The 25,181-nt window shown below is 38.4% G+C and overlaps 1 protein-coding gene and 1 pseudogene across 2 annotated transcripts; one reads left to right on the top strand and one right to left on the bottom strand.

The window, feature by feature from the left end:
* Window positions 1-3,563: 3,563 nt before the first annotated feature.
* On the bottom strand, window positions 3,564-23,445 carry FAM76A (family with sequence similarity 76 member A). 2 transcript variants are annotated; one of them, XM_023529205.1, is made up of 10 exons: window positions 23,217-23,445; window positions 22,050-22,114; window positions 20,371-20,425; window positions 19,483-19,635; window positions 15,185-15,342; window positions 11,602-11,688; window positions 10,949-11,077; window positions 8,956-9,091; window positions 6,400-6,501; window positions 3,564-5,882 (listed from the first exon to the last, which is right to left on the bottom strand). In XM_023529205.1, exons 1-10 carry the CDS (start codon window positions 23,295-23,297, stop codon window positions 5,796-5,798), a joined length of 1,053 nt encoding a protein of 350 aa, XP_023384973.1. In that variant the 5' UTR covers window positions 23,298-23,445; the 3' UTR covers window positions 3,564-5,795. The 2 variants fall into 2 exon arrangements, with proteins under 2 accessions (XP_023384973.1, XP_011356013.1); XM_011357711.2 differs by lacking the exon at window positions 10,949-11,077 and having other exon boundaries at window positions 23,217-23,441.
* LOC111738321 lies at window positions 7,503-7,621 on the top strand (annotated as a pseudogene).
* Window positions 23,446-25,181: the final 1,736 nt, after the last annotated feature.

The following is a 25,181-nucleotide window of genomic DNA, read 5'->3' as shown; positions in this document are numbered from 1 at the left end:
AATCTATGTTATTAAAAGTCACAACAGTATGTAGTTCTAGGGAGGAAAGGGAATAATGAGTAGGAATGGTCACATAAGGTAGGCTTCTAGGATGCTGGTAGCAGTCTGTCTTGATCTGAGTGGTGATCATATAGGTGTGTTTACTTTGAATTCATCAAGGCATATACTTGTGATGTGTGTCCTCTTCTGTATGTATGCTATACTTCAGTAAATAAATTTTATATTTTAAAAACAAAATATCATTACTACCAATATGGCAAGCTTTCTGGGGCAAAGGTAGGGAAGGGTCAATGGAGAAATTCACTTCCGTTGCAAAGAAGACTGCATTAAAATTAGCACTCACGTCAACTATAATTTAAAATAAATTTAAAAAATAAAAAATAAAATCCAGGCCTACAAAAAAAAATAGCACTCATCATACATTGCTAGTGGGAATGAAAAATTTTACAGCCAATATTCTTAGAGAATTAAATGTAAATTTACCATACAATCCAGCAATCCAGCAATCCCACTCCTACTTACCCAAGAGAAATGAAAACACATGTTCATATAAAGACCAATATGTAAATGTATGGAAATATCTTAAATGCCCATCAGCTGAATAAATAAACAAATTGTGATACATTCATGCAAATGAAAAATTATTCAGCTATAAAAAGGAACAAACTATGAAAACATGGAATAAATTACTTGAATATGCAACGGCATGGATGAAACTCAAAAGCATAAGCTAAATGAAAGAAATGAGACACGAAAGGCTATAGATGACTCCATTTGTATGACATTCTGAAAAAGGCAAAGCTATAGGGATAGAAATCAGATTAATGGTTGCCAAGGCCTGGAGTAGGGGGAAGAGGATTGATTGCCAAGGGGCAAAAGTGAAGTTTTTGGGTTAATACGGAAATGTCCTGTAGTAGTGATTACACAACTGCATATATCTGCCAAAAGTCTTTGAGCTACACACTGAGAAGGGGAAATTTTACTGTATGCAAATTATATCTTACTAAACTTTTTAAAAGATGTCACTCTAAAGATCAGTGCAATGATGTGGCATGCATGAAGTGGAGTTGAAAAAAAGATATAAAGGTTTAAGTGTTCCGATGACCTAAAGGTGATTTTGGGATAGACTAACGGAAGCAAAAAAACTAGTGAACATACATGTTCGTTCTAATTTGTCACTCTATTACTTTCCATTTCAGGAAACAGGAAATGTAGATTCTGTGGAAATCATGCATAATAATAGCTTACAAAATAGCACCATTCTGAAGACCACTAGGTATATTGTTTAATTCTCACAACAACTCTAAGGTAAGTAGAGACAGAACTCACACCCAGGCAGTCTGATTTCAGAGCTAACCATAGCATGACACAGACTCACTTTTCAAGTAGAGTTGATAATCAGCTATAGTGACAGCCTGGCGAGCGCTGGTAGGCAAAGTAGTTATTGATTCCAGTAATAGCTAAGAAATATGAATTACCGTCCCCAAAATGGCAACTTTCATTCCTGCCTTCAAAATCCAAAGATTCACAAAGTTATTACTCAATCCTATAGGGCAGAGGCCAATGTGTTAGCCAGCCTGAAGGATGGACCCCAATGATTCTTGCCTCCAGGTATGAACGCGCCTGGGTGCTCCCATTCTACATTTAATAGTGTTGGTAATTTGACCTCTGTAACCAATAGGGTATTGCAGAAATGATGGAGTGTGATGTCCAAATGTAGGCCATGGAAAGACTTGCAATTTCTGCCTTGCTCTTTTGGATTGTTTGGTTCCAAAATTCATTCCCTATGTAGATCATATTTTTAAAGATAGCTACCACAATAGGTTCCATCCCACATGCTCTTCTATTTCTTCACCCTCATCCTCTCATCAAAAGAAGGGATCTATGTCCCCTCCCTTTGAGTCTGGACTGGCTTCTGACTGCTTCAACTGAGAGATAGAGTACTGCATAAATGAGATAATGCGACCGCTGAGGACAGGTCAGAAAATGTAATGCAGCTTTAGTTTTGTTTACTGAATCTCTTGTGCTTAGAGTCCTAAGCCATTATAGAAATCCCCATATTGGGGAAGGTGAAACTACACTCAAGAGGGGCCTTATCTAGGTGCTCTTAGATAGCAGTGAGCATTACTAGACTTTCAGTCATCTCAGCCCAAGTACTAGATATACAAGTGGAAAGCCTTCAGAGAGATGATTCCAGCCCCATTAGGTGTCCTCCAGCTTTTAAATCTTCCCAGCTGAGGACCCAGACATTGTGGAACGAAGCCCAGTCATCCCCACAGTGCCCTGTCAAAATTCTTGACCAACAGTGTCTTAGGCACATTTAAATGGTTATTTTAGGCCGCTGAATATCAGGGTAGTTTGTTATGCAAGAATAATAATCAGAACGCCCTATAACTCCCGGCAATTTCAGCCTTCCAGAAAATGGCACCTCCGCCATGGTCCTTGCTGGCTGTCAGTTGAGGATAGCTATAATGCAAGGTCTCAAACTGCAAAGGATGAAACCAAAGTCTACTAAATTACTATGAGGGTTATTTAAAATGGTTGAAGACCTTCCTGAAGAACTTGAAGTTTCTCTATATTATTCTTAAAAAGTGTTTTTTAAGACTGAATAAATGTATAAATTAAGGTAATTCACATAATAAAGGTGGTCATAAACATAGAACACTGTTTTAGTTTGTTCAGGCTGCTGACAAAATATCACAGACTGGGCGGCTCATAAACAACAGAAATTTTTCCTAGTTTTAGAGGCTGGAAAGTTCAAGATCAAGGTGCCAGCACAGTTGCATTATAGCAAGGGCTCTTTTTCTAGTTCATGGCCAGTGCCTTCTCGCTGTGTCCTCACATGGTAGAAGGTTCAAGGAAGCCTCTCTCTGGAGCCTCCTTTATAAAGGAACTAATTCCATTCATAAGGGCAGAGCCTAATCATGTCATGAAGGCTCCACCTCCCAATACTACCATGTTTTGGGGTTAGGATTTCAACAGATTATTTTGGGGGAGAACTCAGACCATAGCACCTACAAAATAAAATGTCTTCATTTATTTAGAGAAAAATAAGTTGTCATTGAGTCTATGGAATGATCAGGATGTGACAGTGACAATGTCTAAAAAGCACCTGTTATTTTTAAAACCTACTAGCACCAAGTTTTCGAACTAATACATTCCTCTCCTTGAAATAGCATTTGAACTTTTCACCCATACCTTATTAAAATTCATCCTGTTATATTCTGAATAATGACAAATATAAAATCGAGAAACAATGGTGTTGTCTAATATTCCACCAAATGGAAGCCCCATGACAGTAACTTTTTTTTCTTCACTGCTGTATCCTTACTGCCTAGCACGGCACTTATAACAAAGCAAGCACTTAAATTGCATAAATAAAACCACAGAAGAATCAGTTTATTCTCGCATGAACATAAAACTCCCTATTAGCACAGTTAGGCTTTTAATTTTTTAAGTCAACAAACAAGACAAACTGACTGCATTCTGGGTTGAAGAAAATAACAGGATATGTTTATTTGTGAACCAGCAAGAAATAAATGAGAAAAAAATCCCACCAACAATTATACTTGAGTCAATATGAATTTTTATTAACACACATTTGTCAAAGTCTGTACAAACCGAAACATTCCTATGTTTTAAAATGTCCATTATTACAAACATACAAATAAACAAAAGGTGTTACCAAAAGTTAGCTACTCGATATCATGGTAAAACAGTGTCATGATTTTTAAAAACCAAAATTTCAAGACAGAGGTTTCTTCCTTCCCTTTTTAGAACTTGTGGAAAGTTAGAAAATGCATGGATTTGCTTTATATTAAATGCCAGGACCTTAAAAAAAGATTTAGTATAAAACTAAATATGTGTTTTTATATTGTCACTTCATGTAACAGAATTTCTCAAGTCTTTAAAATTAAAAAAAAACAAAAACCATGACTGTAACTTCTTTCACTCTTTTCCCCACAGTCAATGTATATGCATCTGAAAAATATTATCTGACAGTTTGTCTTTACCTAAAAGCTTCTCATTCAAAAGGTTATAAAACTGTTTAGCACTGACCTTTCCCTTGCTTACAAGGGAAAATTACATCCCCTACTAAAATGATACAGAAGCAACATGGTCCATTGTTTCTCTTATCAGAAGGAAGCCAGCCACCCATTTCCACATCTCTGTCCCATTAAGTGCATGGCTCCACTTGTGAGAATGCTATCACAATTTATAAGCATTTACTCCTAGGAAATGCCTAGCAAGTTAAGCTTACTGCTACAATTTTGGTAGATTGAGGCACAAATGTCATCTGCCCTCATGATTACCTCTAACTTGAATACCTTCCTGATTAATGATTCCACGGTAATTGGTTTTACTGTTTCATGGCACACTACACAGCTCTAATTTCTTTCACAAACATCACATAGAGGACCTGAGAGTATGGTTAGAAATGCAAATTTATACTCTCTCCTAAAAAAGTAACTCCATGTGCCTACTGGGTCAAGAAGGGAAGACAGGACACAAACAATTCTGGCTAAGGCCAAGCTGCTTCTTGAAGCACCTGTTTTCAATACATTTCAATTAAAAACAGGGAGTGTCCAGACTGGGGTGGGTGAGGGGAGTGGGGACAAGGTACAGTAATATAATCTCATCAAATGAGACTCAGAGTTCATACTTGAGCAGCTTGTGCTGACCACTCCCCCACCCCAAATGCTCTGTAGTTCAAATATTATCCTATTTTGAATGTGCTCATGTTTAAAAAAATGTTCTCTGACAATGGCCCAGTATGACAATTGATGTAAGCAAGTAAAGGGTATTTTTTCAAAAAAGAAGTGGCAGTGTAAGAATTTAAAATCAGTCACATAAAACAATTAGGAAAGGGGTGGGGAAGGAAAGTGTCCAGTACAACCTGGACAACCTTTCTTTCTGCCCTTATGTATAAAGACAGACTGTTCAAATCTTCGCTACCTCCCTTAAGTATCTTCTTCAATGCTCTTCCAATAAACTCTCCAAAAGGCACTTAACTCCATACGTATGCATTGAATTGTTTCACCTTAATAATCAGTTTTTAAGACTCCAAGGTAACAAGAAAGAGAAGATTTGATTCTTTTACTAAAAGCTAGAGTAGGACTTTTTTTTTTTAAGAGGCATCACTTTTACAAGAAGAACAAGCTAGGCTACCATTATTCCTTTATCAAGAAAGTTTCTTTTTTTAAAAAATAAATAAAACTCTGGCTTCATAGTACAAAGTTCATACATAATATACCTGGAAAAAAACCCAAGAGTATAACCTGAAGCAAAAGGTTTATTGGAGAGAGAAAGCCTCATCCATTGTATGAAATCTTAAGGTGGCAGTTTTCAAAGTTCAGAGGGTGGCAGTGATATGGAATTAATGCTGAACTATTTGCTCATGGGTATGGCAGGATGCAGTGATGGACCCAAAAAAATCATTCTGCACATAACACTGAGCAGTGACCACCACAAAAAACAAAAAAGAAGGAAAAAATAGTACTGAGAGAGAGACAAAGCTAATAGTACTGGGAGAAGGTGGGGGACAGGGGAGAAGAGAGAACTGGGAGCATGAGAGAGTAAGAAAGCCAGAGAGCTTAAAACCCCAAACATTCAAGCATGCAGTCATAACACAGCACAAACCAGGTGTTTCCATTCAGCCCACTGCAATCACACAAAGGAGAACTGTAATAAAATAGAAATTTCTTAAGAAAGCTTGCAGTTCCCAGGGAACAGCCACGTTGCCAACCCTAACCCAGGAATCCATTTGCTGTTGCTGGGAGCCTCCTTGTGGTCTCTCACGGAGAGGTTATAGCTCCTGACTTCTCAGACTTCTTGCTCTTGGACAAGGCAGCTGCTTGCTTCAGGAGCTCTCTGTTTTTGGCCTTTAAAAAAAAAAAAACAGTGCAAGAAGGACGTTTTAACAGGATAGGATATGTTTTTCATGCAGATGCTAAGTGGACAATGTAGAGGGTCAGGAAGATATGAACAAATTCCAGAGGTAGAAACTAACAGAAAACTCTAGGGCCATGTTCAGAGGGAAAAAAGTATTCGCTGGAGGTTAATCAGTGTACTTCAATCTCCTGGGATTCACTGTTATAAAAGGATGCTTTGTGCAACACAAACAAACAATGGAGTGCTTTAATGCACTGGATACACAGAATTTGATTCAGACATTTGGAATCACATCTGATTTATCCAAAATCAAAGAACACATTTATTAATTTTACTGTTATTGAGGAGAAAAGATCAGAATACACCCAAGAGTGAAACAATAAAAGATATCTATAATGTAGATTAATGTGATTTGTCAATACTTTGAGAAAAACAATCTAAGAGATGATCACTTAAAAAGAATCAGCTAAATACACATGAGTTACCACATAAAATAATCGGAGTCACCTGCAATTGTTCTGTGACTTCTTTGTGGGTTTTCTCCATTTGGTTCATTTTGGCTCTCATCTGAGATTCTTGGTATTGAAAATCAGCCTTCAATTCTGTGATCTGAGGTGAAAAAGGCAGAGTGACCAGAAGAAATTTCTGTGCAATGGAAAATGTTTTGGTATCAGAGAGTTAAATGGTTTATGAAATCCAGGGCTGTCCTGAAGATCCACACCTAAATCAAAGCTGGGGAATTCCATATCCTATTTTTTTCTAAAGATTTCCTGAAAATTACACAAAATCCTGAAGTAATATTTCTGATACTTAACCATTAGCAGGTTTTAAAGATTTAATGTATACCTCCAAATACCTACTTCCAAATAAATCAGTGATTATGATGCAATTTGACTGATGGTTTGAGAGAAACCATGAGAATAACTGCTGCTGTCATTTACTGAATTTTTTTACCCTGTTCCAGGCAAAATGATTATATTACTTCATTCAATTACTATGATAACCCTGTGTGGGATAATATCATTTTTCCCATTTTATAGATGGGAAAACCAAGGCTTAAAAAGGTTAAGTAACATGGCCAAGATCATACATGTTAGCAAGTGGCAGAGCTAGAATTCAAACCCCAGGCCTTCTTCTATTGACTATGCTATTCAAGGAGCACAGAAAAGAAATAAATCAGAAATGAGATGTGAGCTGAGTTTTGAGGCACAAGCAGCAATTGGAAGATGAAGGAAGGAGAAAGGCAACCAAGCAAAGGGAACAGCATGGGCATAGGCAGAGAGTACAAGACAACTGAGAGCTTGTTCAGATGACTGATGGGCATGGAAACTGGCAGGAGATGAGGCTAGAGATAGGCAAGCAGGGCACAAAAGAGCCTGCGTTCCAAGCCAACGAATATGACCATGATCTTCAAAGTTATAGGGAACAATCTATTTGTTTTTTGTCCTTTTAAGACCCTAACTTTGCAAAGCAGTAGAAATAAGTGTTCGTTTTGTCTCTATTTTGCAAATATCTTTTTATTGCCATTCTGCTCTAGTGCATGAAGAAAATATACATGGGTCTGCTTTCACCTGACAGTCATGTAATAAAGTGGAAAGAATACTGGTCTTATCTATGGTCATGCCTCCCTGAACACGCCCGATCTCATCTGATCTTGGAAGCTAAGCAGGGTTGGGCCCGGTTAGTACTTGGATGGGAGACCACCTAGAAAGACTGGGTGCTGTAGGCATAAAAAAAAAAAAAAAAAAAAAAAAAAGAAAAAAAAAAAGAATATTGGTCTCCTCCCATGAATCTCCGCCTCAATGAAAGAAGAAAGCATAGTACAGTAGAAAGAATGGTATAGTCAGAAGAACTTGAGTTCATTCCTTTGTTCTGCATTTCTTAGTTGTGTGAATTATACACATCATATAATTTCTTTGGGTCCCTTTCCTCATCTGTTTAGACTGAAAGAACGTGTGCGAAGGTTTTAATGTAATATATGTCTGTTAGCCTTTGGAATGAATCACAGCATTCCAAACTTGGCACGAGACAACATACTGCCTCAGAAAAAAACAGCTAGTTGAAGAGATTGGAACTCTAAGAGGAAAAATATTGGAGGCACTCTGCATTTGTGAAATGATGATAATAATAATTCCTACCTAGAAGGGTTGTTATGAGGATAAATAAGTTAATATATAAAGCACTTAGAATAATAGAGTCAGGCACGCAGTACACATCCAATAGAAATCAGCTATTATTATTATAATTATTAATATATTAAGGCAAACATGAGATACTAAGAATTTGAAAATAAAAATACTAGAAATGAGTCAGAACAAGGATATAAAAAGTTCCCTTAAGGAGGGAAGATGACTCTTAGACCAGAATAAGACTTTACTGAAGATAGTAACATGTTTAAAGGGTGGGTCACTCAGGAAGGAAGTTGTCAGCAATGGAAGCGAAGTGACACAAGAGCCATGAAGGAAGGCCTACCTGAACATTGTCCAGGGAAGAGGGAGACCTGGCCCACATATTTTCAGTATTACTGTCCCACAGACATGGCCATCCCAATAATAGAGATGGAGGCATCAGGTTCTCTTAGCCTGAGAGCATTAAAAATTCCAATTACACAACTACCTCCTCTTGTCCCAACTCATTGCTCATTCAGCACTTTCTGATTACAACCTTCCAAGGAAGCTCATGCTGAGAAGAATAGTACTCAGTTATGTGCCCCACTGTGAATTATGAGGGAGCATGGTAGTTTTATACATTATCTCTGTAAGCTTGGTTAACATGAGTTCTCCCTAAGAAGTGGAAGCTCCCTCCAAACGCTGAGAAAAATCAACTTTCTAAACCCACTAGACTGAAGTATAGATTCATTACAGTAATACAGTGCCATGAGTCATCTTGGCAGACAGCAAGCCTCTCCCCAGGATCTCCCAACCTTGCCACTGGATCTCTCTCAAAGCATCAATGGTAAGTACCCAACAAATATCAGTTAAATAGAGTTATTAGCATCACGCCCTATCCCACATATCTTACCCTCGCATCATTCTGGCCTGAGAGGCATTAACTACACCATACCTTTTTCTCTTTCTCTAAAATCATTTGATCCTTTTGATGCAGCATCTTCTTCAGAGTGGCCACTTCTTCCTTAAGTTGGGCAATGATGACAAAGTGGTCAGTGCCTGGTGAGTCTAGAGCCAGGTCTGGGGAAAAGCTGCATGGAAAATGGAGAGGAAAAAAATAGAGAAATAAAACTACAAAGAAAAGAATATCCTTTAGAAATAATAAACCACAAGGTGTAGCTAGGTGTCACCCACTGTTGAGAGTGCTTTTAATTGCCAATAGAACAATAAACAAACATGATCAAAAAGTAGGTGATCTATTTTCTCAGGGAAGGAAAGTAAGAAATGAACATGGATTTTCCTCAAATTGAAAACTTTTTGTTACAATTTCAACAAATTAGAAAATATGAGGGAGGCTCTGAATTCTACAGGATACTAAAATAAATAAACAACAAATAAACAAAATAAAGTGTTTTATAAGTATAAAACCATTAGGTAAATGGTTTTAAAATGGTTTTATTTAAAAAAAACTAAAGTAATGCATTCTCTCTGTACAACATGGAAGACTAATGAATAAAGAAAAAGGAGAAAAAATACTCAAATATGCTTCAATGTTTAAAAAATAAATGAGAAAAGAATGTAGTATAGAAAGGTTAATGGAAACTGTTAGAGATCAACCTGCAGAAGACACGAGGGGATAAAAACTAAGGTATAAGAACACAAATTTAAAGGTAGGTGAATATTTTAAAAGTGGAGCCAGGAAAGTGGATTGTAATTAATTAAAAACTGGGAGGCAGTTACAACAATAGATTGTTCAGAAACGAGCATGGTAACATTTGGTATAGAACTGAATTGAAAATAGATATTTAGAAAAAAAAGGTTTGGTTCACATGACATTAAAAAAGGACTGACAAAAAAACAAAGGCTGTCAGAATGTTTCAAAGTGAAAGAAAGGAAAGAAAAAAAAACAAAAAGAAAGAAAATGTAATTTACCTTGTGCTATGAATATTTGAAAGAGAGAAATGCAAACTCATGGAACAGGCTGTTAAGATGCTAATGCAGGAACATTCAAGTGGAACTTGTATACGTATGAAAATAATTTTTGTAGCAGCAGAAAAATCTTCCACATTTTCAAGTTATTAGGGGAAATTATTTTTTTAAATTAGCATGTGCATTTCAAGAAAAAGATCTTTTTCGGAGGACATTATGAAAGGCTATGTACCTAAGTTTTAAAGACCAGCATCCTACTTGAGGAAAACAATCACTGCTGGTGACCAGATGCAATAAAACACTCTGAACAGAAAGCTTAAGTTTTTTGCTGTCCGTACATAGTAATGGACAGCAAGAATAGCTGTAGTATCTCAAGAACAAAATAAGCTAAAAGAAGGTAAGCTTTAAGGACGGGTTGGTTAAACTAAAGAATATGAATGAGCTTTTTCCAAGTCATTCAAACGTAGCCTGGGTCATAAGTGAACACAAAACAGAAATAATGAATCTAAAGGCTGTGTGGATCTTTGCTTAGGCCTTTATAAAACAGGGCATTCCGAAAGGTTCACTCCTTGAGGTAGTTTTGTAGAATCATGCACCTGGCAGAGATGATGGGACAATCTGTGCCACATCCGCTTTTTTAAGACTGGCCAGACTAGTTGCTCAGAGAATAGTAAAGCTGACCAGAAAGATGGGCTTTATGGTTCCTTGCTCCCTGTAATCTGAATATCTAAGTTAAGCATTTCCAGAAGGTTCAATTTAAAAAGTTTAAAATCAGTGATACTAATTGTCAAAAAGACACCTTTGCAGAGTGTGAAATCAAGTTAATGAAGAAGGTAACAGGAAAGAGTAAACTTTACAGATTCTATACCTCCCTAAATAAACAAAATTCAGCCCTGGTAACTTATAAGCTGGTCTGCTCCCGAACCCACCACTGACTAGGAGGGAAAATTGAGATTGGGCATTTTCAGAATGGAAATGATTCCAATGATTCTAGGGAAGAATGTGTTAGGTGGTCTCACTTCAGGATGCTGGGCCCTGGAGGAACAAAAAAGTGGTTGGCCCCAAGACTCTGCTGGGAAGCAATCCACTGTACCAACACAGACGAGACACTCCGGGTATTAGGACAAAGCAGCTCATAAGAAGCATTGCTGAGAAGGAGAGATGAAAAAAAAAATAAAAATATGCATTTAGACAGGCTTAAAATAAAATAAAAATATTTAAATGAATCTCACTCTCTCCTAATCCAGCATCTGCATTGGGCTGTCTTTCTGTAGGTTAAGGAAGCATGGATCAGCCTTCGGACTGAGCAATACTGCCTTAACTCCAATTTGCCTCTGCTCTGCCCCTCAAGACTGACCCTTGCCTTGCTTGGAGGAGGCTATGTACAGGCACAGAATACAATGAAAAGCAGCCAACTATTGACTTCTTAGAATTAGTGTGGAGTTATTTGTGGACTGCAGAATTTGATTGTTATTAAATCTAATAACATGTTCTTATCTTGTAAAGACAAGATTAGAATTATAAAAAAATAACAGTATTGCTTGTTTATAAGATATCAAGTGGCTAGCATAGTGCCCCTAAGAGGTTCACTGACAACCAGAGACTAGTTCCAAAGCACGCCCTAAAATGTATTACTGTTTCAGGAACTGCATATGTACTTCAAACAACTCACCTGTCTCCATTGGTTGTGACTGACTCAAACTTGGATTTTTTCTTTGGAATTTCATTTTGAATTGAAGACGTAGAAAGTGTTTTCTGGCTTTTAACGACAAAAACAGAGATACACACATTAGAAATCAAAGATAAATAAAACATCCCAATGAAAGTGTCAAATGGGACGAATGTAATATCATAGCTCTTCTATGCAAAAGCTATTTATTCTTGATTATTAAAATCCACCAAGGTGTTGATTTCATAGATCCTGGATGCATGGGTGATTTCTTTCCAAAGACCCTTAAAATTCTTAGCCTTAATTAAATATTACATGCCTTATTAATAATTCTGAGAACAGAGTCAATAAAATGTCAATATTAAGTATAATCTATCTTACAGTTTAAAAAGTACTTTTACATTCAATGTTTTACATGCCTCATTAATCTGTGAAGTATATACAAGGTATTATTTCTACTTTGCAGAAACTGAGGCTCTTCAATGCTAACTGATCTACCCAAGGATATACAGCTAGTTAATAGTAAAGCCAAGATCAGACACCAGGTTGACATATTTGAACTCCTAGTCCAGTTCTTCTTCACTCCATCTCTGTGAATCTCCTGGAGTCTGAGTTCCGTGACAACTCTAAAAATCAGTTTTAGCCCTAATAAGTGGACCTTCTAAAACTGGTATGCAACCCTTTCACGTTAATAAATGTTTAATTGCTAAGTCTAAAGGATACTTCGGACCCTTTCTTATTTGACATCTTTTCTGTATTTGATACCACTGACCATGCCATCCTCCTCCCTCCCAACTTTACTGAGGAATGACTGACAAATATAATTGTATGTATGTAATGTGTACAATGTGATGTTTTAACATATATACACATGATAAAACAACTACTAAGATCAAGATAATTAACATGTTCATAACCTCATGTGGTTAACTCTTATTTTTTTATGGTGAAAATGCTTAAAATTTACTCTAAGCAGCTTTCAGGTACATAATACCATGCTAATTATAGTACTCTACAATACACTAGATCCCCAGTTCTTATAACTGAATATATATTTCCTTTGACCTACATTTTCTCATTTCCCCCTCCACCAGCACCTGGCAACCAACATTCTTTTTGTTTCTATGAAATCAGTTTTTAAAAAAATATTCCACATAAAAGTGATACCATACAGTATTTGTCTTTCTGACTCATTTCATTTAGAATGATGCCCTCCAGGTTCATCCATGTTGTCACAAATGGCAGGATTCCCCTCCTTTTTAATGGTCGAATAATATTCCATTGTGTATATATACCACATTTTCTTTATCTATTCATCTATCGAAGAACATTTAGGTTGTTTCCACATCTTGGCTATTGCTGCTGGATCACAGGGTAGTTCTTTTTTTAATTTGGGGGGAAACTACCATACTGTTGTCCACAATGGCTGTACCAATTTACAGCCCTATTCACAGTGTATATGAGTTCTCCTTTCTCTACAACTTGGCCAACATTTGCTGCCTCTTGTCTTTTTAATAACAGCCATCCTATTATTGTGGTGATATCTCATTGTGGTTTTGATTCATACTTCCCTGATGATTAGTGATGTTTTTAGCACCTTTTCATGTATCTATTGGCCATCTGTATGTCTTCTTTGGGAAAATGTCTATTTGGGTCCTTTACGGATTTTTTAATTGGATTATTTACCTTTTTTTTTTTTGCTATTGAATTGTATGAGTTCTTTATGTTTTTGGATATTAACATTTTATCAGATATATGGTTTGCAAATATTCACCCTGTCCTTCTTGAGTGCTTCTTGAGTTATGTTCTTATCCTCCATCTAAGAGAATGGTTTCAATAACTACTGATCATATCGGTTGAAAATAATGTTCCTCAGATCACCTACATCAGAATCATTTGGGATGTTTATAAAACGATACATATTCCAGGACTCTATCCTAGATCCTACTAAATTAAACTCTGGGTGGGGCCACAGGACTTTGCATTTTAAAATAACCTTTATTCCCACTGACTCTCATGTGCTTCCAATGGCTCATGTCCAAAATTCTCTCCTGAGTTCTAGGCAAAGCTCCCATTAAATAATTCTTGATGCTTCAAACTCAACTTTTCAAAATTGAACTTCTCTTCTCTCCTTCCTATATTCTAAGTTAAGGATATAGCTATTCACCAAAGTAAGAAACCTGAGAATTATCCTTTACTCATCCAGCTTCTGACCATCTATCTGTTCATCATATTATCTAATTCTCCCTCCAAAGTCTATTCCTGAATCTGTTTCTTTGATCTTCAGTGTCACTGCCTCAGTGAGGTTCTCATGTTAACATCGCTTACTTGGACTCTTACAAAAAACGCTTCTTCACTAGCCCCTAGTCTCTTTTTCCTCCAGAGCTTTCTCCATAATAATCAGGGTTAAATTTTTTTACTGATGCCAATATCAAACTCATGCTTCTCACCAAGTCTACGGAATCCCTTTTCCTCTCATTCCCCAGCTCCCAGTCATAAGCTCCAGCAACAAAAAAGGACTTGGAATTCCCCAGAGTTTGGTATGGTTTCATGTCCTCTATGTTTTTGCAAATGCTGTTCCCTCAGCCTAGGATGCCTCTGCCTATTCCTTATCCAACGATTCTGACTTATCCTAAGATCCAGCTGCAACACAAGCTCTTTTCTGAGACTTCCTTTCCTGACTTCCTAAGGCAGTTAATTACTACTGCCTCTCATGCCTGGACCTCGATGTTTCCACTGTGGAATTAACATTTTCATGTTTCCACCAAATTACACTACAATGATCTGATTACAGGTAGGGTCAATCTTCCCTATCAGACCGATACTTTTGGTGAGCAGCGTGATTCTTTTATTCATCTCTGCATTCCTGGCTGAATCTGTGGTTCATGAGAGTACTTAATAATGTTTGCTAGATGAACAAAATAAATCATAATGATACAAATAACAAAGAGTAAATAAAATGTACTGAATGCTTCCTATATACCAGTTATAAAACTAATCACTATGCATGTATTACATAATTTATCTTCACAACAACTCCATGAGGTAATACTATTATTTCCTTCATTTTACAGATGAAAAAACTTGCCCAAAATCCCAAGAGAGAACCTGGCAAAGGCAGGATTCAATGCAGAGCCAAAACTCTTAACAATACCATGAAAGGAAGCTTAAGACAACAATGAAAAGACATCTCTTTGACTGGATCCCACCAAGATGAACTTACAACATCAACCACCTGGCCAAACATGCATAAAAAAGCTACATCCTTCAGAAAGTAAAATGTCCAATCTTCTAGGAGATAATCCAGTCTAAGGATGAGAACATTACATGTGAGTAAGTTCCACAAACTTTTCAGACACAATACAAATCAAGTCAGGAAATTCTGACCCCTTATGGAAGTCTCCCCAGCTCTTGGAAAAGACATAAATTATAAAGTATAATAAAGGAGATTTCTCCTATAGGCTAGTAACTAGAGAGAAAAGAACAGAAAAATTTTTACAAAATGGTATCTTCTATGGCTAATTGTACGAGCATTACATCTGATCTACCAGCATCTCTAGTCCCATCTTATGCATCTGGGGGTTACCTGTTATAATGGCTGCCACCACTCAGTCGACTGTACTGCTCCTTCTCCTGGTGGCTGGCACGGGAAGAGCTGCTCAGGTGCTTCCTCTGCTCTTTGGTCTTCTGAAGGACCCGTTTGTATGAAAGTGTGCACAGCCAGCACAGCAATTTCCCATCTACCTGAAAGACAGAAGACAAAGATAAAAAAGAGGGAACATAGTGCATGAGTACTACAGAACACAGGTACTGGGAGCTAGAACCTCTGAGCTAAGTCCAGCTCTACCATTTACAAGCTGTGAGAACTTAGGCAAGTCACTGGCACTCTCTCAGGCTCAATTTCTTCATCTTTAAAATGGGGGATAATAGAACCTACTTCAGAGGGTTGTCGGAAGGATTAGTGACATAATACAGGTAAAGCATGGTGCCAGACACATAAAAATTGCTTGATAAATATAAGCTGCTAATTTTATGTACCTTTTTGTTTCGTTTTTATTCAACTTAACAATCACAGACCGGAGCAAAGTTCTCATAAGAATTTCAAAAGGCACAAATATCGCCATGGTGCTCATTAAGGAAAATTCAGCAGGGAGAAAAGAAGACAGAAGATGAAATATAAAATTTACACTTCAGTTTTAATACCTTATAAATGGCTCAAAATGGTATGCTGGATATCTTTTCTCAGACAGAATGGCTCCAGGAAAAGACCAATGTGCAAGTAGTTTTCAGGGCTCTAGTCCCTGAAGGTGGCCTACCATGGCACTTTGAATTAGAAAAAGTTGATCTTTTTGGCCAGAAGCAGCTCAGCACCAGGGAGCAGGGCACAGGGCCTCCAAAATCCTCTGAAGTTTGGGTGCCTCTGTGCAGCACTTAGGCTGTAAAATCGTTTGTGGGGCAGCTTGGTGCATGTAGCAAAGCAGCAGAGCTGGTCGGAATTACTCAGAGTGGGAGGAAGTGTGCTGATATTTTATGGAAGTTTCATCTTCATGTCTTGTTCCTGAAATTAGATCTTGTGCCCCATCTTGAACATGGGTAGGTCATATCATTATTTATCTGAAGTATTTTTATCTTGTTAGCAAAATCCTCTTTGCACCCCATCCCTCCAACCCATTAGCAAGGCCATCAGTCTGAATTTATCCACTGCTTTCCAACTTCACTGCTTCCATCCAAATAAAGCCATTCTCTCTCACAACTCCAAGAGCTACCCGAATAAGCACTGTAATTCCCCTCTTAAGTCCTTATAAACCATTTTCACCTAACTGCCAAAGAGGGCTTCTTAAATATAAATCTGATTATATCTCAACTCTCCTTAAAACCCAAGGGTTTCTCATTCTATCTAGTATAAAATCCAAACTTTTTACCACGGCCTATGTTGACCTAAATGTAGGTCTTACCTGCCTCTATAACCTCATTCCCTTTTTCTTTCTTATGTTCACTCTACCTTCTGTTCTTCTCATGTGCCGAGCTCACTCTTGCCTCAGGGTCTTTTCATGGCTGATCCTTCTTTATGGAATCTTTGCCCTCCAGAGACACCATGACTGCGATCTTCAGCTCAAATGTAACTCCCTAGAGGTCCTCCTGATTGTCCAATTCCCAGTCACTCTCTACAATATATTCTATTTCTTTATAGCACTTACATCTAATATTTATGTTTACTTATTTCCTTGTTTGCTCTCACCTGCCTCTCTCTCATACACATGAATATAAGCTCTGTGAGAATAAGGTCTTTTATATTTAGTTCATTAGTATATTTCCAATACTTATAACAGTGTTTGATACATGATAAGCATTTAATTATTTGTTAATGAATGTATAAATGAATTTTAAAACCCAACTTCAAGCTGGTTCATTTCAAGGTTATGGGATATGGCCTGAAGGCCTGATTTTAAAACACTCTGGAAGACCTTGCTCAGAAAAGAGCTTTCTTCACTGAAGAAGGGTTTGAAAACAAGGCAACCCCACTGAACAAAAAAAATAGCACACCAAACCACAGGACACTTTATTTAAAGATTTCTCTTTTAAAAATAAACTTTAAAAATATAAAATTACCCTCTGAGAATTAAAGTATCAAAAAGAAATTATCATAAATAACACTAAGTACTTATTAAACACCAGATTCCTTTCCAAGGGCTTTACACAGAACAAAACTTTCATGACATTGAGATCTGATCAGCCTCATTTACAAATGAGAAAAATGAGGAAATGATAGATTAACTTGCCCAAAATCAGAAAACAAATAAGTGACAGACCAAGATTTCAACCCAGGCATTCTGAGTCCAGATCACCACCCTCAATCCCCAAGTTTAGCCCTCATAAAGTTTATGAACATGTGATTAAGGATGCCTCAAAATTTCCAAACTCTTAAGGTAGGATTATAACTAAGAAAGTAGAAACTTAATGAATTCTAGTGTAATCTAATTAAGAATATATAGGTACCATTAATTGAGTTATATTATCTGCTAGGCTCAAAATTAAGTGTTTTATATACCCATCTCAATTAAATCTCCCTATGTCCTTGTGAACTAGCTACTGTCATTCCCACTGGAAAGATGATAAAATTGATGCATAACCAGAGAACTCGCCCAGGACCATCCAGCTAGCCGAGGTCTGGGAGACTGCAAAGCTTGTACCCCAACTATTATTATATGCTACCTCCTGATTACTAATTCAGCTTCTCCAGTATCTTGATTCAGGGAAGAGGTACCTTGGTTGGCAGACAGGAGCATTCTGGTAACTGGAAAGTTATATCCTCCCATTGTAAATCAATGAATCTGGCAGTAAGAGCCAGCTCTTTGGAGCTTAAGCATCTTTGAAAAGTACCTCTGAGTACTGAAAAAGTACTCAGAGTTTCTGTACCAAATTCTTTCATTCAAAAAATATTTATTGAAGAGAATAGATCATCGGTTGCCAGAGGTGGGAAGTAGGAGAAATGGGTAAAGTCAAAAGGCACGAACTTTCAGTTATAAAATAAGTCATGGGGATGTAATGTACAGTATGGTGACTATAGTTAATAATACTGTAGTGCACATTTGAAAAGTGCTAAGAGACTAGATCTTAAAAGTTCTCATCATAAGAAAAAAAATTCTGTAACTATGTATGGTGATGAAGGTTAGACTTATTGTGATCATTTCGCAATCTATACAAATATCAAACCATTATGTTATATGCCTGAAACTTATATAACATTGTATGTCAATTATACCTCAATAAAAGATATATGAAACAATCAGTTCAGTCACTTTAAAAAAAAAGTAGAAAATGAAAACCATAATTTTTCTCAATAAATAACAATAAGCTGGAAAATATATTTCAGATTAATATTTTGGACATGTCAGAGAAGGGAGAGAAGGTAGTTTTCAAGAAAGTATGACTCTTATCAATCTAAAAAAATACATATATTTATTGAGCACCTATTGTGTGCCAAACTGCTAGAAATATAGCAGAGAACAAGATGGACAAAGAGCTCATATTCTAGTAGAGGTGGATAAACACGTAAGCAAATAAACAAGATAATCTCTCATAATGTTACATGCTATGAAGACAAATAAAACAGGGTAAAATGATAGAGTGACTGAGGGAGTTAGTAAAAGGTCTCTGTATAGAGGTGACATCTGAGTTGAGACGTGACATGAGAAACCAGTTAAGACACTCTGAAGAAGGCTATATTAGGCAAAAGGAAAGCCCACGCAAAGGTGGGAATGAGACCAGCATGTCTGAAGGACTGAAAGGTGGACAATGTGGCTGGAACAAGGTAAGAAGTGAGGAATGTGATGGCAGATGAGACCAAGAGTCAGGTATGGGTCATGCAGGCCATGGAAGGAGTTTGGATTTTATTCTAAGTGCAGCTGGAACCCACTGGAGGGCTTTAAACAGAACAAATATGAACCATTTTGATTCCACCAAGATACCATCATTTCACACAGAGCTTTCCTCTATGTCATCTTCTTGTGGTCTTTAATTTTGACAAATAGAAATATTTAAAGAGCCAGATGGAAAAACTTGGAATACGATTCTATCTTGCTAAATTACAATCTCTCTTTTACAGAGTTCTAAAGAATTCTGCCAACACCACTTCATTTATGTGGGATACTGATCACTATAATTCAGATTCTCATGAAATACTAACTCATGAGCTATTAGATACAATAGTCTACATATGATAAATGAAGAAAACAAAGACTGAATATCTTCTTCAAGTCAATAACAGAACTAGGAGAGGAAGTGAGAAATCTTTCTGTTATAAATATACATACCTTTTTAACACAATTGGCCCGCCTTAATTTCTCTGAAAGAAAAAAAAACTCAAGAAAAACAGAGATTTACCTTCTTTCTGTCATCTTTCCTGTCAAATGCACACTGCTGCTTGCACTGTTCACAAGAATATGGTGGTCCATACTTCTTCTCTGAATTTGTGCAGCGCTGGCATTTGTTGCCAATAAATGCTGCAATTATATTGCAATACTGACAAGGTTTGGGCTTAATTAGAAAAAAAAAAAGGGTCAAGTAAGTATATTATAAAATACCAATGCCTTTGTTAAAGCAATGATTCCTATTACATAGTCCACTAGTCATGGTAAAAATGTATTCCCAATTTCATAAATTTCCTTTTTTATTTATCAAGTGAAATCCAGTTCCTAACACTATATAAAGTGTTTTCATGTGGAAGACTATTAATTTTAACAATAAAGAAACAAATAACGAAAACCCATTAATGTATATGCTGGAACTTTTATGAGAAATTCAATAGAACCAGTTCTTTGGAGAAACCAGCAAATGCTTCCAAATTGCTGAAAAGGCCCCTTTGCCATTATCAGTATATAAACATGTAGGGAGAAGTATCTTAAAGAACATAGTATCCTGAACCCTAACACTGAGAGGAAAAAAAAATCATTCATCAAAATGAACAGTGAACTGTACCAAACAATGGGATCAAGTCATAGGCTCTACCTTTCCTCTCCACTTTCCATACTAGTTACTGAAGCCTCCCAGGAAAATTACAATCATAATCCTGACATAGTGACTATAAACACAGAACTCCTCAATATTAAATATTAGCTAAGTTTGAAAAAAAATACTAAATTTTTAGGATAAACTATTTACATATAACTAGTTCTTCTAATAAAAATATGGTAATTATATTAATAGTCCACAGAATGTAAGGTTCCAAGAGACCTGGGCACTCACTGGTAGGTACAGAGAAACCCTACTTACCGTTCCATACAACTGCACATTCTGAGCACACTTCTTGCATATTGTATTGGTTTTACTGTTAAGGAAGAAAAAGACACAAGGTTTCTATAAGAAAAAAGTTGTTTTACTCGGAACATCTGAACACTGATTCCTCCTTAAGCCTAGGAATGTGCTCATTGCTAAGTTCCAAGGTGAAATATTGTCTGGACACTTGGTTAAATGAAGGTTGAGTATCTGGCCAATAGCTCTTTTAGTTATTTTGTGGTTATCAATTTTATTAGCTCAGATAAAATGAAGCTTGGTTTAAAATAGTGAGTTATTTTTAATTATGACATCTCCAAGTATCACTAAGTAAAATTATTAGATATGGAGAGGACTCTCAAAAAAAAATACTTAGACTGAAAAGGACTAGCAGAAAATAAATTAATTCTCCTCAATTCAGATGAATTGCTGAGTAATTTGATGTAAAGATTAAGTGTATGCGTTTGGAATATAAAATCAGAGATACTATCCATGTTGACCTTTCTCTGTCTATACTCTCCTGTATAGGTAAAAGTATATGAAATTCCCAGATGCAGGGAACTAGATACTATAACCAAATATTTTGTCAATATTTCCAATTTTTCTTATAGCCAAGCACTGACAGAAATTAAAATGACTTTTCACCTTGTAATGATCCAAAGGTCATAATATTACCTAAATGCCTGAACTGAATATCTTCAAATAGTCTAACCCTTCACAAAGGAAGATACAAACAAGTGCTTGATGTGCAAGAACAGTTAAAACAATATTTTGGAGCTAAAAATTAAATCATACAAAAATCCAGCCTATGTGTTATTTTGTGATTATTTTATCATACAATTTCTATGAAAGTGACAATAAAGTCAAAAGAGACAAAAGAAAAATCTCGAAGTAGAAAACATTTAAAAAAGAGATATTCAAACAAAATATTTTCCGGGGCAACTTTCTGACATTTTAAAATGGCAGTATAAGAAATGAAGTACATTGAAAGACCTCTAGAAAGAGGATTAGCAACAGTGATTCTGTGATGCTAAACATTTTGGTTTATACTTTTACTTATTAATGAAGGAGTGGGATATATATATATATATCAATATATATAAATGTTCCTGACATCTTAGAAAACATGCAAAGAAAAACTATTTCCATGATCCATCTTGAATTCATTTTGATGTATGCTGTGAATTAAGGGTCAAACTTCATTATCTCACCCCACACACAAAAATTAACTCAAGATAGAGCCTAAATTTAAATGTAAAAGCTAAAACATAAAGCTTCTAGTGTATATTCTGTATGTTTCCATGTATGAGTGAGCAAACAGATCCCACCCTGCTTAAAAGGCACTATCACCTACACGTGCAGTTCTACAAAAGTTGAACTCACTACACCAACAAACCACTTGCTGTTATAGAAAAGTCCCCCAAAGATGTTGTTCACTCACACCTGTTTTTCACACTTTTTAAAATGAGATTCACACAAGGCAAGTGTAAAGGCAAGTGAATTTCAAATTTGACTAGGACTAACAAACTCTTTATCAGGACTGTCATCTTTGTCACATTTCCAAAAGCATGTTCTTTTGGCTTATAAATTCTTCAAGCTCTGTATATAAACATACTGAAACACGAGGCTCATGTTTTACTGTCATGGTTTCTTTGTGTCATGCTCAGTGAAAACTATACCTCTCCTGCTGGTACTCAGTCCTACAGTAGGTGCACTTCACAACAGGGTGTGCAATCCGACATTCCTGAAATGAAATGAGGATACAATTTTAAAAGGCAGTCAGAAATGGAAACAACCTTCAATACTCAATAGGCCTGGGTACCATTCCCAGTATAGCCACTGTGTTTAAATGAGTCACTTAAAACTTTTTTTTTTTACTCTGTAATATTGACATCACTGCCCTGTATTGATGTGGGAGTTAAGTTAGAATTTATATGGAACTACGCTGTAGTCATAAATTGTAATACAAAGGTATGTATGAATAAGCCTCAGACTGGGAGTCAGAAGCCCTGGATTCTCGTCCAATTCTGCCACTGCCACTGTGTGATTTTTCAGCAGGTTCACTTGTGAAATTAACGTGCTGGATTAAAATTATTAGTGTTTACATATATAAAACTTCCTTAAAATACATATATATTTACTGTAATATAATTTTTAAGGCTGGCTTGGTAACTTAACTGTGCCTCAAACAGCTCTTCTATTCACTTAAATTGACAAAGCAAGATGAAGCAACTTAAACGAAAAAGAATTTAAACCATCTGGGGTAAAAACTGATCAACAGCTGGTTAGGACGAGGATCGCAGGGCACCAACTGGATGCTGAAAAATCATCCTTTTGCTTCGTGCTCTTGACTGTGGGGCTTTTCTAAAAAGCCTCTCCACCTCTGACTCTGAGACTGAATGAAAAGTGTCTATAAGGCGCCAGAGTTCGAGACACTCCTCCCAGGCAGCACCCAACTCTAAAGTTCAGTCCTAGGCGGGGCACGGGGTCCCTCAGCCTGCAACCAGGCAGACCCCCGTGGCGGGGAAGCCAGCCCAAGAAGGATGTCCAACGCAGCTGGTCCAGGCTAAGCAGGGGACCCAAAGTCCCCTACCCCGACCTTACGGGGTCCGAGTACAATCCCTCGCGGTTGCTAAGCACCCGGACAAGCCAGCCGCGGGGGCCTAGACCGGGTCCGGGACGCCCCAACGTGCCGCAACAGCACCCGACAGGGCCGGTGCGGCTCCACAGCTAGGCAGGCCTGCCACGCCCTGCCCGGGGGACCCGCCGGACGACCCCGCAGAACCAGGGGCTCCGGGCCGCGCCTCCAGCGTCCCAGCTCCCGGCCGCCGCCCCAGCCCGCGCACCTTGCACAGCTGCTGCCCCTGAGACAGCGCCTCGAAGGGGAAGCGCTGGTGGCACTTGGTGCAGGCGTAGAGCGCCGCCATGTCCGGCCCGGGCCGTGCTCTCCACCCCACCGGCCCGGCCCGCCGCTTTATCTGACAGTCTGAGACACAACCTGGCGGCGGCGGCTGCAGGCTGAAGGCAGCAGGCTACAGCAGGCAGGCGGGCGGGCGGGCGGGCGGGTGCGGCCCGATCAGGGCGGGTGCGGCGGTGCTGATCGCCTGTTTACTAGTTCATTTCGACGTCCATCAAGCACGAAAGGGCGGAACACGGAGCTTCTGACAACTCTGATTCGGTCTGGACTGGAGTACGCCGCTTATGACGCGTGCGGCCTCGATTATGTAAAGCGCAGTCACGCGGGGGCGCTGCTGGGAGAGTGACGGTCTCCCGCCCCGACATCGGAAGCGCCCAGACTCCACCTACTTAGCTCTTCGTTCCCGCCCTCGCTCCTCCTCTCCCCGGCCGCGGTCGCAGCCGTGCCTCTCGCGATACCTCTTTGGAGTTGTGATGTTTTGGTTTCCATGGAGTTGCCCTCTGGGAACGGAAGGGGCGAGGCTGCGCTGAACGTGGCGCATTGTTGAACTAGAATTTGGGCACCACCCAGAGCTTGAAGAATGTGCGGGGAGTGTGAGAGAACCCCTCCATTATTGTGTCAAGAGGGCCCTCGCACAGCCTTATCATTCGAAGGATAAGGAAAAATCATGAGAGGCAGATTAGAGGGGTAGTGTCAGCTCCGAGCTGATGGAGAAGGGAAGGCTTAGGTGGTGAGACATCCAGTTGAAAGAATGCACGAGGAGTTGACATGAGAATGAAACGGCAGGCACCAACTTTATTGTGGGGAGCACACCTCTTATTCACCTTCCCCTCCCAGGGGGCCACATGGGCTAATTTTATGTCAGAGAACAATAGTGGCATTCGGCCACACATGCGTGATACAACAAGCTGAGTAATGTTTACATATGTTAAAAGCAGACGCATTTCTGTGCTAATATAACATTTTAATCAGGGTCATAGTCCTAGCCGGGAGCCTGGATCACAAACAGATTTTGGACTAGTCAGACCTTGGGCCAGTCAGGCCTTGGATTGGTCAAGCCCTGGATCACAGCCAGACCTTGGGCTGGTCAGGCTTGGCGTCCACAGATATCCTCTGTCTGAAACCCCTAAAAAAGGGGGAACTCTAGAGTCTTTGACTTCCAAAGAGTAAGTCCCAGAGGAAGAGCAACCACACACAAACTTCATTTCTTTAGTACAGTTTTTTTTCTCTGATTCAAGCTAGTTTTGCCCAGATAATAGCACTGTGACTCGCTTGCTTTTTCCACTCTTATCCTTTTACCTTTCGATGCTTGCTCTTTTAATCATTAAGCATTGGGACATTAACCTAGCCTTAGGTCTATAATCATGAGAACAATAGGTTTCCTTAGACTAAGGATAACATCTTAGCTTTAGATGTGTTTTAGCTCCAGGCCCTTCCAGCAAGAACAACCTCACCAGGCCACCAGGCCATGGGACCACGCCACTGGACCAGACAGGATGGCGCCATGGCTGATTGCAAAAGACACAACATCCCCCTCCAATCGTCCAATCATTAGCACCCACCACCCTGACTCTCTTAGTCTCCATGACTACTGATTTTTCCCTATATAATCTGTACTCGCAAGACAACCAAGGAGCCAGATTTTTGAGAGCAATAACAGTGTGTGTGTCTCCTGGACTTGCAACTCTCTAAATAAACCCTTACTTTCTTTGCTGCCAAACCTGTATGAACCCCTTTTGCTCTGGTAACAGAAGTCCTAGATGCTACCACTGGGGTGATGTGAAATCTGGCATCGCCCTAGCGACATGGGGGAGGACGGTAGTCGTGTAGTGTGTGTGGTGTGTTGTCTCTCAGTTCTTCCCCGCTGACACAGCAAAGAATTACAGGTTGGCAA

Source organism: Pteropus vampyrus, unplaced genomic scaffold, assembly GCF_000151845.1.
Source record: "Pteropus vampyrus isolate Shadow unplaced genomic scaffold, Pvam_2.0 Scaffold36, whole genome shotgun sequence".
Lineage (NCBI taxonomy): Eukaryota > Metazoa > Chordata > Mammalia > Chiroptera > Pteropodidae > Pteropus > Pteropus vampyrus.
Note: the sequence above shows the minus strand (reverse complement) of the source record. Positions and strands in the feature narration are given on the sequence as shown.

What these genes read in the sequence shown, in the direction of transcription:
- FAM76A (XM_023529205.1), bottom strand. Translation starts at nt 23,297, where the DNA reads ATGGCGGCGCTCTACGCCTGCACCAAGTGCCACCAGCGCTTCCCCTTC. An exon ending in AGGGGCAGCAGCTGTGCAAG is followed by an intron (nt 22,115 to 23,216) that starts GTGCGCGGGCTG and finishes ATTTCATTTCAG; the next exon opens with GAATGTCGGATTGCACACCC. An exon ending in GGTGGCAGCCATTATAACAG is followed by an intron (nt 11,689 to 15,184) that starts GTAACCCCCAGA and finishes TGTCGTTAAAAG; the next exon opens with CCAGAAAACACTTTCTACGT.